Source organism: Gobio gobio, assembly GCF_949357685.1.
Source record: "Gobio gobio genome assembly, chromosome: 22".
NCBI lineage: Eukaryota > Metazoa > Chordata > Actinopteri > Cypriniformes > Gobionidae > Gobio > Gobio gobio.
In genome coordinates this window covers 32,160,564-32,174,995 of record NC_137118.1, presented here as the reverse complement: position 1 = coordinate 32,174,995, position 14,432 = coordinate 32,160,564, and the positions used below count along the sequence as shown (strand labels likewise).

At 36.9% G+C, this 14,432-nt stretch overlaps 1 protein-coding gene across 1 annotated transcript; it reads right to left on the bottom strand.

Annotated features, from left to right (window-relative positions):
- Positions 1 to 6,952: 6,952 nt before the first annotated feature.
- Positions 6,953 to 9,996, bottom strand: coa4 (cytochrome c oxidase assembly factor 4 homolog). The gene is made up of 2 exons (XM_079803977.1): positions 9,901 to 9,996; positions 6,953 to 7,343 (listed from the first exon to the last, which is right to left on the bottom strand). The coding sequence occupies exon 2, from the start codon at positions 7,340 to 7,342 to the stop codon at positions 7,088 to 7,090; it is 255 nt and encodes an 84-aa protein (XP_079660103.1). The 5' UTR covers position 7,343; positions 9,901 to 9,996; the 3' UTR covers positions 6,953 to 7,087.
- Positions 9,997 to 14,432: the final 4,436 nt, after the last annotated feature.

The window sequence follows — 14,432 nt, the reverse complement described above, 5'->3', positions numbered from 1 at the left end:
AGGCCTGCTACAACAGAACACATCAAGCTGCCAAAGATAAATGTGTTTCAATAAACTGAAGTTACTTGCCAAGGTGGTACTGTCTGAACTATACTTTAGGCCCAAGAGCAGGGGAGGCCATCTGCAAAATATTGGTTTCATGCCATGTCCCCATATTCTGTTAAAATGTGTCAAGTGGTTTAAGTTTAAAGGGTTAGTTCACCCAACAATGAAAATTCTGTCATTAATGACTTCTCTTCATGTCGTTGGACACCCGTCAGACCTCCGTTCATCTTCGGAACACAAATGAAGATATTTTAGTGTAAATCCGATCGCTCAGAAAGGCCTCCATTGGCACAATGTACTGTACATTCTCAAGACCCATCAAAGGTACTAAAGACGTCGTTACAAAGTCCATCTCACTACAGTGGTTCTAAAATAACTTTATGAAGCGACGAGAATAGTTTCTGTGCACAAAAAAACCTAAATAAGATCCAAACCGCTGATTCGACTCACTGATTTATAACGCTTCGAAGCTTCATGCTGTGTTTTGAAATTGGTCATCGCTATATAAGTCGTTATTTAGGGGTTTTTTTGCGCACAGAAACTATTCTCGTCACTTCATAAAGTTATTGTAGAGCCACTGTAGTGAGATGGACTTTGTAACAACGTCTTTGGTACGTTTTATGGGTCTTGAGAGTGTAAAGTGCATTGAGCCAATGGAGGCCTTTCTGAGCCATCACTAAAATATGGCTCTAAAATATCTTCATTTGTTCTGAAGATGAACGGAGGTCTGACGGGTGTCCAACGACATGAGTGGAAGTCATTAATGACAGAATTTACATTGTTGGGTGAACTAACCCTTTAAGTAATTTAAAATTGACATTCAAATAATTTATGTAAAAATTATTTAAATACTAATTCATATATTTATATGTTTATACATATTTATAATACACAGCCTCTTTAACGCAATTTAGCCTAACAGTATTTACACGGAAATGTATTGTCAAATCTAGTCTAAACATAGGTAGATTTTAATGACAAAAAAAAAAAAAAAAACTACCTTTCATAATCAGAAATCGTTTTCCTTGTCAACAGTAACCTAAGAAAATGTAACCAACGGGTCACGTGACAGGCGCATTCTTTGGTGACGGGTTCTTCTAGTGAGAGAACCGCTTTTAATAATGTAACCTGCAATTAGCCCTTTAACGATCACGGGACACAAGGAAGGTGCATACAGCTGCGACTGGTCGAGTGACAGGTGCATTTAGTGGTGACGGACTGCGTGACAGGCACGTATGGCCGTGCCAGGTCGAGTGACAGGCACGTATGGCCGTGCCAGGTCGAGTGACAGGCACGTATAGCGGTGCCAGGTCGAGTGACAGGCACGTAGCCTATAGCGGTGCCAGGTCGAGTGACAGGCACGTATAGTGGTGACTGGTCGAGTGACAGGTGCATATAGTGGTGACGGACTGCGTGACAGGCACGTATAGCGGTGCCAGGTCGAGTGACAGGCACGTATAGCGGTGCCAGGTCGAGTGACAGGCATGTATAGCGGTGCCAGGTCGAGTGACAGGCACGTATAGCGGTGCCAGGTCGAGTGACAGGCACGTATAGCGGTGCCAGGTCGAGTGACAGGCACGTATAGCGGTGCCAGGTCGAGTGACAGGCACGTATAGCGGTGCCAGGTCGAGTTACAGGCACGTATAGCGGTGCCAGGTCGAGTGACAGGCACGTATAGTGGTGACTGGTCGAGTGACAGGTGCATATAGTGGTGACGGACTGCGTGACAGGCACGTATAGCGGTGCCAGGTCGAGTGACAGGCACGTATGGCCGTGCCAGGTCGAGTGACAGGCACATATAGCGGTGACGGGTCGAGTGACAGCTGCCACTAGCGGTGACTGGTAGAGTGACAGGTGCATATAGCGGTGACGGGTCTCATTGGCGGTGACGGGTCTCATTGGCAGCTGCCCCTGCCACGGAAAGATTTTACCCCCTCTCTCCGTCTCTCTGGCAGCAGCTCGTGCCTCGTAGACCTCGTTAAACCACGCCCCCTCCGCTCATTTCAAATGCAAAGATGTCACCAATCACAACAGTGGGCGTTTTTACTGAAGTCTCACAGCAGACACGCCTCTTGAAGCAGCGCATTCCAATATTAACCAACTGCAGAACCGCAGAACCCATATACAGTACGTCACTCAGAGCAGTCTGAGGACAACAGCGCCACGCCTCAGTCTCATGCCGGAAGTGGGCGGAGTAGCAGCCTCAGATCGGAAGTGGGCGGAGTTAACGAAAACTAAACAATCGGCATGGCGGAAGAAGAGAATACGGTAAACAGTTGTTTTTGTGTTGTGATTTTAATCTATCAAGTTTATTTGTGTTTATTTGTTTGATCCATCGTTGTTGTATTAACACTTTATACAGCACGTGGCTTTAATCTTTTTTTAAACGAGCTTTACGATGTCTCTCGCGTCTGTTGATATGGTCTTGCTTTAAGTTACATATTCATTGTTTGTGAGTTTACTTTGTTGTTGGCGCTGTATTTTTTTTTTTAAATACCTTTTCTGATAATGACCAATGTGTTTTATGTGGATTTTTTTTCTAATTTATAGAGGCATAATGCGATTTGGAGATACTCAGCTTTACTTAATTTTCATCAATGCAAGACATTCTGCAACAGTTTTTACTGCCCAGGGGTTTTAAACTGACCAGATGGCACTAGTTGAATGCACACCTTCAAATTCACTTCAAAAAGCAACTGTCCATGAAGGTATGAATGTTTTGAGTTATTTGTTTATATACAGTGGCAATAAATACTATTTATTAGTTATCCTTTTGGAATTAGTTGGTTGCATGCTTTGGTCAAAAATGTAATCTCATCTTCAAAGTTTCAAGTAGATATATTTATATATAAGCACAATGTGCTTAACCTAACAAAATACAAACTATATTTAATGGGTCTGAATATGTCCTTTTAAAATCAAATCAAATACACAACCAAACATGTTAAATGTATTGCCAATTATAGATATTGTTCATTTTGGATGATGTTCTGAAAGTTTCTTTTATATTCTGAATTTGCAGTGGTTGAAGTGGTAATTTGTGCTTGAGAAAAATGAAACTTGGCTCTCTTGTACAATTTTTATGGTTACATTATATATAATATATTTCGGTTTGATTTTGTTGCAGTAAATTGACAAGCAGACTCACCCCAGCACAGGACAATGGAAGCTGATCAAAAACAAGGTTAGTTTTAAAAGGCTCTCATAAAGACATAAGCTACTTATACAGATAGTGTGTTGTTATATCTGTCACATCTTTTCCAGGAATAACTTAATAATGTTCTATTGTTTTAGACTGTTCCACAACAGTTGGTCAGCTCTATTGACTGTGGGATATTCATGTTAATGGTAAGACATTTTTGTTAAAATAAGAGCTTCTCTTCATTAGGATAAAAAACATGAGGGCTTTTCACACTTGAAATAGTAAACCCCGGGTATACAGAATCCTGGGTTATCTTGCTTCACGTTTCACACTGATCATCATTAACCTGAGATGAACAATTAATCCTAGGTATTCATACACTGCCGTTCCACACTGTACTTTACTAAACCATGGGATAACATCCTTATCTGCAGTGTCAGTGTCACTGATTGGATGAACACCGCACACAATATGTTTACATAAATGCTCAAGATTTGCATGAGGAGTATTACAAGTTTATCCTGAATGGACATTTCAGATTATAAAATAATTAAAATGGTCTCTTCTTCACTGCAATTGTTGCGTTTTCTGTCAGCATTTGACGTTTTTCCTCTCCAACGCTGAATTTATTATTTATATAGAATGCACAGTGTTTCAGTGACTGTCAAATGCACGTCAATATAAAAGTGTGAAATGTTACTTCACCCGGGGTTAAAAGTGTCTTTAGAACGATAAGCTCAGTGTGAAAAGCTTTCCTTTGATTTCTGTATACATTTTGAACTGAAAATGGTTAATTAATTTGATTTGTGACAGGGTATGTTTTGTCACAAATATAGACATGAGGGAAATTGAATTTCAAAACTTTTTTACAAACTATTATACATGCTACATCCTTCAACACACGAGATTGTTAAAAACTTCCAACATTTCATCCCATTTTTTGTACCCTTCTCTCATGAAGGAGCCACGGATCACAGAAGACCTCTGCACTGCAGGTGAACTACCAAACGTTTTCAGAGGTTTCGTGGAGGAGCTGTACTTCCTGAAATTGAAAGAGGAAGACCAGGAAAAAGCCCTTCAACTTTCACAGGCTGAAATGGTTGACCAACAACTTGCCAAAGAGCCTTTAGTGTTTTTTAAGTGTTTGGACAAAAGGAGTCTCAGAATTGATTGTATATTTATGGAGATTTCATTTGATTTAATTTGTCATGTACCTGCTGTGCAATAACTTTGAACCTAGTTCAATATATTCTCTTTGGTCTGATTGTGTATTTTTTTAAAGCAAACCCCAGCTAGTATATGATGCCTTTGGGGAAGTAAATAATTTTTGTGTGTTGTTTTGGGATTTGATTAATCTGAATCTGCTTGAATTATGCATTCCAGTGTAGAATTGTGTAATGTGTATTATGTACTATGAAAAAAGGTTGATTCTGAAATGCTTGAGTAAAAAATATTTTGTCATATAAATAAATGTTCAAATGCTCAATCTTTGTTTTCATTAGTGTTTTAAGCTTTATGTTCAATTGATCTAATATAAACTTTTAAGACATGATATAAATAGAAACTTTTTACTTTAAAAATCCTTAACAAAACGTTGCAATGGGGTTTATATATATATATATAAACTTACATTTTATATACATATATTAATTTACATTACATATATAACTTGCATTATATAAATATATATTAAATGTGTAATGTGTGTATTTTTATGATTTAACTATGTACTATTAAGGTAAAGTGAGTATATCTATCTATCAATATATCTCTCTACAATTAGAACGTATTAATAAAACACTTGACATTATTAACATGGTTTTAAACTTGGGTTTGAAACGCTCCAATGTATGATTGCTCCATGAGCAATGTATACGAAGATAAATCAGCTCCGCCCACTTCCGGCATGAGACCGTGGTGTGGTGCTGTTGCTCTCAGACTGTTGTGAGTGACGTCACTGTGGCGTGGTGCTGTTGCTCTCAGACTGTTGTGAGTGACGTATATGGTTCTGCGGTTCTGCAGTTGGTCGTGTCTCCCTGGAGTTACATTTTGAGAAGTGCGTCACGACACGACCCTGGTTCTGCAGCACAAATAATGGACTTTCGGCTTCGTCGTGACTGAGGTAGGTAAAAGTGTATATATACAACAACAAAAAAACTTATTTCAACATGTTCTATATTTTCTGACAAACACGTTTTGTCATAGCTGTTACGTTATAGGCTATATCCTGTTTTTTATAATACATAAAGGTAGGCTCTAAAATATCATAAAGGTATAGGTTTAGGGAAGGGATTGGGTTACGTGTTCAAAACGTGTCTAAATACTGTAAAAAAAGAAAATAAAATAATTGTAAATAAAATTATGCTGACTGATTAAATCGAGAATCACACTCCATGTCATAATGGCAAAAATCAGTTTCATGATAAACATGCCCAACGCGTCTGTATACTGTCATTGACTTACATAGGCATCACTTCCGTGGACCCATCACGGAATTTTCGGCGATTCCGTGACACTGCCACGGATTTTGAGTTAAGGAGCCCATGTTCATTTCAATGAATTCTGTGAGATCAGGTTCTATAGAATTACCCTGCAAAGTGTAAAGAGATGGTAGAGAAGATTCACAGTTACTTTCCTAGAGAAGACCATATATATATTTTTTAATTATCATTCAGAACTAGTCTTAAAGAGATGAGGTTACGCTGAAGTATTACAAATGCTTCCTGCAGCTTTAAGATGCAGCTATCAATGGAGGATGCAAAACAGTAAATTATAGTGTCATCAGCATAAAAATGAATACTTGCATCTGATAAATAATCACCAAGATTGTTTATATATAATGTAAATAACAGGGGACCCAAAATGGACCCCTGTGGCACACCATATTCAATACTGAGCTTTTTAGAAAGAAACCCCTTAATTTGCACCCTTTGACACCTGTTCTTTCCTAATCCAGCCTAATGTGGCTTCAGAAAGAACGATACTATGTAAACGCGATAAAAGGATACCATGATTGACAGTGTCAAAAGCTTTAGCCAAATCAATAAACATTGGAGCACATGATCTTCCATTATCTAGAGCACAGGTAATGTCATTTAGAACTTTCATTGTGGCCGTTACCGTACTATGATTCTTTCTGAAACCGGACTGATACCTGAACAAAATGCTGTTTCTAGACAAAAATTCCTTTAGCTGTTCACTGACAGTAGATTCCAAAAATAGCTTGGAAATCGGTCTATAATTATTTAAATTGGTTGGATCTCCACCTTTCTGCAGGGGTACAACCAAAGCAGATTTCCAGACATCAGGAACAACATTCTGTTCTAATGATAAATTGAAAATATAAGCTAAACTAATAATACCACACAAATCCACCACTAACACTTACTAATGTACTGTGCTGTTGTGTTCCCTCCAAAACATTTTTTTTTTGTTAAAGGCAAACTACAAAATATAAACAATATTGAAAGATGCAAATAGATAAATAAAGACATTACATTTAATAAGTACTAGGAATGTTTCTTTAATAAAATTGTCCAGTTTTTTTAAGTTAAATGTAGCACCTGAGCACATTGCAAAATGGCTACACCTGCTAAAACCAAAGTATAAAAAAAATTTGCCCCAATTAAAAATGATATTCTGATCAAATAAAACTAATATATGCATATTATACAATCGTGAGTTTAATATTTAACCCAGCATAAGAAGACATGTACAAAAGTCCAAAAGTCTGAGACTAGTGAAAAAGCCTTTGTTTGGCTTCTTTCTTGTCATTGTGTAATAAATATGCACATTAAACATTCAATAAAATGTACTGAAAAAGTACACCTTTCATGAAAGATTTATTTCGATGGATTCTTCAAGATGTATGTTTTATAGTGTATCTCAGAGGCCTGTGCATCAGGCAGATTGTGTAGCTGACGTCCTTTGCTTCAGGAGCTGCTCTTTTCGAGTGTTCTGGTTGGTGGTCATGCACTCCTTAAACTTCTGAACCTCTGTCTGACACTTCCTCCAGTCCTGATGCTCAGCCATACAGTCCTGCAGAGCATAGTGCAGCTCAGCACAGCCTGTTCTGGAGATCATCCCATCTACTGGATCATCCTCATCCTCACTCCTGCTGCGGTTGTGAGGGGATGGGGAAGGAGCCGATGCCATACTATTAGAAAGATGATCATTTGAAGATGTGAAGATGTGTGTTATATATCGAATTAATCTACCTATATATCAGTGAGTTATATATATATATATATATATATAAAACGGCGGTTTCTGCTCCCGGGCATAGTGAAAATTATCATTTATCATATAAAGCTGTTGGGCTTTCACACTGCCAGTGTTCGTCTCGCGCAGCTGAACCGTGGCGTGTGTATTGCAAATACAGACGAATATTGTCCATTCGGTCACATTTTCCGGTGTTCTTCTCCAACCCCAGTACGTCTCGTGTTTTTATTTATTATGGGCAGCATATATCTGTTGCAAATGCTACCGGGTTCCCCTCTGTCCCAAACACATATGCATATAACATGCTGTATATAGGTAGTTTACATGATTAAAGTAACATTAAAGTTATGCCTCTAGTTTTAATCATTTAAATGTGTCTTTGAAGTTTGGGAAAAAACTTCTGGCAGCTTTAGTCTTTGTTTATGCACATGTATATCTTCAAAATAGATGACTAGTTATACATTAACACTATGCTGAAAGCTCGTGTATGTGAACCTTTTGCAGATAAATACAAGTGCATTTTCGTTTACTATTGACACACATCAATAAGTAAATCATACTCAAAATATCAACTATTATAGTAAACAACATTTCCTAATTAGGCCTACTCTGTATACATTTTATGATGAATAGTATCATTAGTTATACATAATGTTTAAAATGCTTCTTGTGTTCATATATTTCATTATAAAATGGCTTAAGTACACTACCCTTCCTGAAATACAATTAATATTGTCATCATTCATTGATTTCATGTTAAAATAATATAAAAATTCACAACCCTCTTTGAAATAAAATATTCAGTAAAAAAAAAAGAATCATCAGATTAATCTGGAAAAATAATCGCTAGATTAGTCGACTAATCGAAAAATATAATATATATGTGCGTACAGTGGTGGAAATGGCCGAAATTCACTAGGCGGACTCTAGTTTGGAAAGGGTTGTTTTTTTGGGGGGGGTGGGGGGTGGCATGACCTTTAGATGACCTTTCAGATGTATTTAATTACAAAAACCTTTATAATCTATAATAAGATAAAATGTATTTAATGTTTCCTTTAAATTATTATTGTTTATACATTTTATTTTATTTATTTTGTATTATTATTTGTGGCACAAACAATCATTTAACAGAATCTCTGCTTTGGAGATAGTTATCTGTGTAAAAATAAACATACATTGTGTAGGAATCTACATATGTGGTGCATGCACAGTTTAAGAGGTCACAGAAACCATCTAAATAAATTGTTATAGCTTTGTAAAAATGTTTTTTCTTTCACCCTTGTAAATAATTATTTTCTTTATAATTTTCTTTTAAATAAGTTATCATTGCCGGTCTATAAACTATAAATAAAGTTCACTTGTACTTGCCTCACACTTGTCTCCTACTTATCTTAATCATTTTCAGTGTTCAGTTGTGATAATGATCATGACTGGCTTAATGTTCACCTTATTCTCTAGACATTTAATATCTAAAGAAGGGTCGTAAGACATAAATAATAGTTGCAATAAAAAAACTCATGCTGGGGCATCGTTTGGAACATTTAAAACTTTACACAAGGTTACACAAATGAGGCTTTGTTACAGTAATATTATTTTGAAATTTTTGTATTTTTCTACATTATTTTCTGAATTCTACAGTTTGTCTCGGGTTTGTTTAATAATATAGCCTAAGCATCATTGATAAACCCTTGGTTTAAATAAAAAGGGGGAAATTATTAGTAATTCTCTCTAACTGGCCTGATTAGCTAAGCCCTCTAAAAACACAAAACAAGTAGGGCCGTAACCACCATACACATTGACGGGGACAAGTACCGCACCAATATTCTAACTTTTTTTCATAACAAATGTAATATCACATGCTTTATTAATGTTATTACTGTAAAGTTGTGCAGTTTAAGGGGGATTTATAGAATTTTTTTTATTATTATTTATTTGCCTCAATTTGTAATAATTTAAATATATGCATTTATATAAAATAGCAACATTTTATGTAAAATCCACTTTTAAAAAAGATTAAACTTCTCATTTTCATTCATGGTGATAACATGAAGATGTGCTTTGGTTTAGTGGAGGATTCCCCCCGGACTCCGTTCCTCCGCGTATATATATATATATATATATATATATATATATATATATATATATATATATATATATATATATATATTATATATTATATTATATATATATATATATATTATATATATTAAATTATATATATATATATATATATATATATAATATTATATATATATATATATATATATATATATATATATATATATATATATATATATATATATATATATATAAGCAATGGGATATTTTAGTGACTAAAATATCCCATTGCTTAAACTTACCAATAAACCTGCATACACCACTATAGCGATACATCTATAGGCCTATTTAGCTTTTTTTTTGTGTGTGTGTGTTTGTTTGTTTTTGTTTTCTATCTCTCTCCTGTATGTGTATATGTGTCATTGGTCTCTTACCTTGTATAAGCTATGTCTTGTTAATTTGTAATTCGACTCAAAACGCTCGAGTCACGCTGATATCAAGAGTTTACTTCAAGAAGGTTTCATAATGTGTCTAGCCGGGCACATTTCATATCACGAACAGGAAATGTGTTACATTTTTAAGGGTCCCCGTCCATTCATTGGCATAAAAGAGACAGGGGAAACGAGTAGTATGAAGCTGCAGACTCGGAGCCTGCTGCAGCTACAGTCCCGCGCGATATTTTTTTCCCCAGGATGGTTCAACATTATGAAGCTGCAGACTCGGAGCCAGCTGCATCTACAGTCCCGCATTCTCAGACCCCTCGTTTTTCGAGACAGCGCCTCCTGCTGTTCGGAAGATCGTATAACACCTGCACACAGAGTCCCGCATTCTCAGACTCCGGATGCAATATAACGGTCTCGCTTCTTTTAAAGTTTTTCAAATAAATTAACACAAAATAATAACAAAATAACATATTTGCGTTCTCTGCTCAGTGCATTTGCCAAAAAACACACTGTGTTCTCTGACTAACAAATTACCCAGTAGTTATTTTTTGAGTGTGGGTGGTAGGCTAGCCTAATCAAAAGAAAATTACGGATGGAAGAGATACAATTACAGATTGAACTATCTTATTATCAATATTAATATTGTGTGATTATTATATTGCCTCAATGTTTTTCAAATTCCAATGTTTCTTTCAGTTCAACCTATGCTAATGGTCTAATTAACATACCATGCTAACATTACAAACCCTGTTTTTTGATATTTTGAATACAATGCAAAGCTTAACTCAAATAAGAATAGACAAAACACCAATAATAAACAATTCTGTACTTTATTTAACGATCACCTAAACATCATGTTGCTGTAAAAAGGACAAATAAAAGAAAAAAGTAAGAAAGAATTTTGTTAGTGACTTTACTTTTCGTCTTCAATTGCATAAGGTAAAATAATAACTTTACTTTCTGGTAGGTGACTGTTTTTTCATTCGTTTGGCAATCGCTCTGTCAAATTCCTCGACTTAATAATTGCCATTGTCAAAAATATTGTGTAATAATAAATTATATATTTTTTGCAATTCCAATTACAAGCATACCTAGGGTGATAAGTAAGGCCACTGAGGAACACCTCCTCAGCTCCTGCCAGGACAATGCCTGCATCTCACATAGGCCATGAATGATGGCCTGTCCATATAAATAAATACATTAATTCATTAATTAACATATAAAACATTGCATATATGGCAATAATAGAAACCATCCAATTGACAAACATGTTTGGGCCCACCTCAGGAAAAGAAAACTACAAATTAACTCCACTTCATCTGTGAAGTTCAGTTGAGTTTTAGACTTATCCAGCAGAGCTTTGAGGGGTTCAGAAAGAATGTCTGCTGTTGCTTATTGTCCATGTAGACTGGCACAGGTGGCTTTGGGGGGAACCACTTTGGTTTCCCATTGAGAACATCCTGTGGGGCAAACAAAAAGTATATATATATATATATATATATATATATATATATATATATATATATATTAGTGCTGTCAGTTAAACGCGTTATTAACGGCGTTAACGCAAACCTATTTTAACGGCGTCAATTTTTTTATCGCGAGATTAACGTTCTTTTTGGTCTAACAAACTTTGTAGTTTTTTCACATGCTGTTGCAACAACTAGTAACGTTAGAAAAACTACAACACCACTCCGGATGTAGCTAGACCGGAAACAAAACATCAGGCACGCTGCGGCTGCCCACACTTGTTTGGGCCATTAAAAGAGTAGACGTGGATGGCAAGCGTGAGATGCCGAAATGAGAAACGTATTAAGCCATGGTTTAACTCAGGGGTCTTCAACTAAAAGTGCTTGTCTTGAGCGCTGCTTTCTGCTCTGATGGTGCGTAGCCTACACACCAGACGCGAATGAAGCGTTTTGCGCGAGTGATTTAAGTCAATGCAAAGACGCAAATAGACATTCTGCGGCGCGGATTAAGCGGTGTGCATGTCGCGTCATTCGCGTCCGGTGTGAGCGCACCATCAGTCTCTTCTTCACTGCATGCTTGACCGCGCGTCTGGGTCTGAACGTAGTAACAGTGAGCATTGCAACGTTAACTGTTTCATTATGTCAAAAGGCTTCGCGGTCCGGATGGACGCATCTCGCGGTCCGGATTCGGACCGGAGTTCACTAGTTGGCGACCCCTGGTTTAACTGCACTATAGGCGGAGTCCTAGTTTACCTTGCATGTGCACTTTGTAATTTTATTTTGTATCACCCTGTTTTGATCCCTTAGAAAGGGCTGTTGAAGGGGCTGTTTGTGCAACAAAGTATTTGTTTCACCCTTTTATTGATGGGCAGTGTTACATTGTGTGAGATTATTTGCTCCAAGTGAGAATGTTGGTGTGAAATCGAACACTAAAGTATGCCAATGTTGTTTTCAATAAAACAAACATTTGAACAAAGCAAGCCGATCCACTTTTCTATGTTGATAAGAGCATTAAAATAAGAAAAAATAATGGGACAAAAAGAAATCAAGGGACATTTAGAATAAATAAAAATGTGCGATTAATTGTGATTAATTGTGAGTTAACTATGACATTAATGCGATTAATCGCGATTAAATATTTTAATCGTTTGACAGCACTAATATATATATATATATATATATATATATATATATATATATATATATATATATATATATATTCACATATTTATATATTCAGATACAGTTATTTCACCATTTGCAGGATCCTTCATATCAACAACTTCATATCACAGTTTAATTAACATGGATTAATTTTAATATGTAAGTTTTATAAGTATAGGCTACTCATTTAAGTAGGCTACATTAATTATATAAAGTAAAAAAAAAATACTCCATTTGACATTAATGAATTCAATTTATAGTTTTAAGATAAAAGGTAATTTAAAAAAAGGGGTGGTAAAACACATTCTTTTGAAGGCTTGACTGTGTTTGTGGGGTGCACTGTAACATGTGTTCATGCTTCGTTTTAAAAAAAATTGCCTTATTTTTCATATATAGGGCTCGGGCGTATGACGTCATTACTTTGCGTGGCGGCCATGTTGATGGCCTCATTTGCTGCTACTCGGACTACTGCGCACTGTTTATAGACGTGCTCCCTCTCAGTCGTGTGTCTTAATTTGGCGTTATTATTGGAAACCATGGTAAACCGTTGCTGCATTGTGGGGTGTAACACTAGATCACATAATCGCCATGGGAAAAAGTTCGAAAATTGATTAACTTTCCACCTCTTTCCTGCTTGGAGACGCAACCACGGAGACCAAGTATCCGAGGTAACAAAGAGTCGTCGGCTCGCTTGGATCGCGCTTGTAAGACAAACTGTTACCTGGGGATATGGTGTTGGCTGATCGCGGCTTTGACATAAAGGACAGTGTGGGACTTATGTGTGCCGAGGTAAAGATCCCTGCTTTCACAAAAGAACGCTGTCAGCTGGATGCAAGAGATGTGGGGAGCACAAGAAAAAATGCACACCTCCGAATTCACGTGGAAAGGGTGATTGTAACCGTCCGCAACAAGTACACTATTTTGTCAGATAAAGTACCGATTCACATGGTGTTGCCAAGCAAGGACGAAGACATGACATTCCTCTAAAAGATTGTGTATGTATGTTGTGCTCTGACAAACATAAGCCCTAGCGTTGAAATAAAATAAATGTGCATTAAATACAGCCATAAGTGTCTGTTGCATCCATACCCACAATCTTCAAAATAAATATACTTAAATCAATATAATGTGCAAAAGCAAGAAGTGTCACACAATCGCAATAACCGTATAATGTGCAAAAGCAAGAAGTGTCACACAATCAGATATTTTTCAGTGTTTATTTGCAAGTAGTGCAACCCGAGAACACAGAACGGTGCAGAATGCTTCAAGGTAAAAGGTTAACGTTACATAGGCTTCATGTTCTGCAGCTCCTGAACCCATCCATTTGTGAACTGCAAATTTCATATGAATCCAAACCGTTAATAGTTCCAATTTTGTCCATATACCGGTACCTGGCTTCCCTATTTAACGTATCCCGGTAAATTCCACATCCTTTTCGGGATTTTAACATAGTTTTTCTTTCTCCCAACTCTGCTTCTCCTCGTTCGATTTGCTGTATGTTTACATTCGCGAGGCCATCAACATGGCCGCCACGTCCCAGAATGCAACGCAGCGCCCGAGCCCTATTTGACCTTTATTCTACACTGCTCTGTCCCTCCTTGTAAAACGGTCTGATGCTTTCCGGGTTGTATGAAGCCAGTCCCTCAAAAATACGCAGTGGGCTCTGATTGGTTAGCTGGCCCAGTGTGTTCTGATTCGCTAACCGCAGTGCACGGTTGTCGGAAACGTCACGCCCCTTACCTGGAGGCTGTGCTTTGGTCGGCGTCAATAAAACCATATGAGAACATTTGAGTGAAGATGATCGAGCAGAACCTGTTCAGTCCTCAAGTGTAAAGACTGCGGATCTATAATGATCGCTACTGAATGGCACTGTTACTTTTGTATTTTTAG

Bases quoted from the DNA above. Each gene is read 5' to 3' on its own strand.
- coa4 (XM_079803977.1), bottom strand. From the start codon at position 7,342: ATGGCATCGGCTCCTTCCCCATCCCCTCACAACCGCAGCAGGAGTGAG.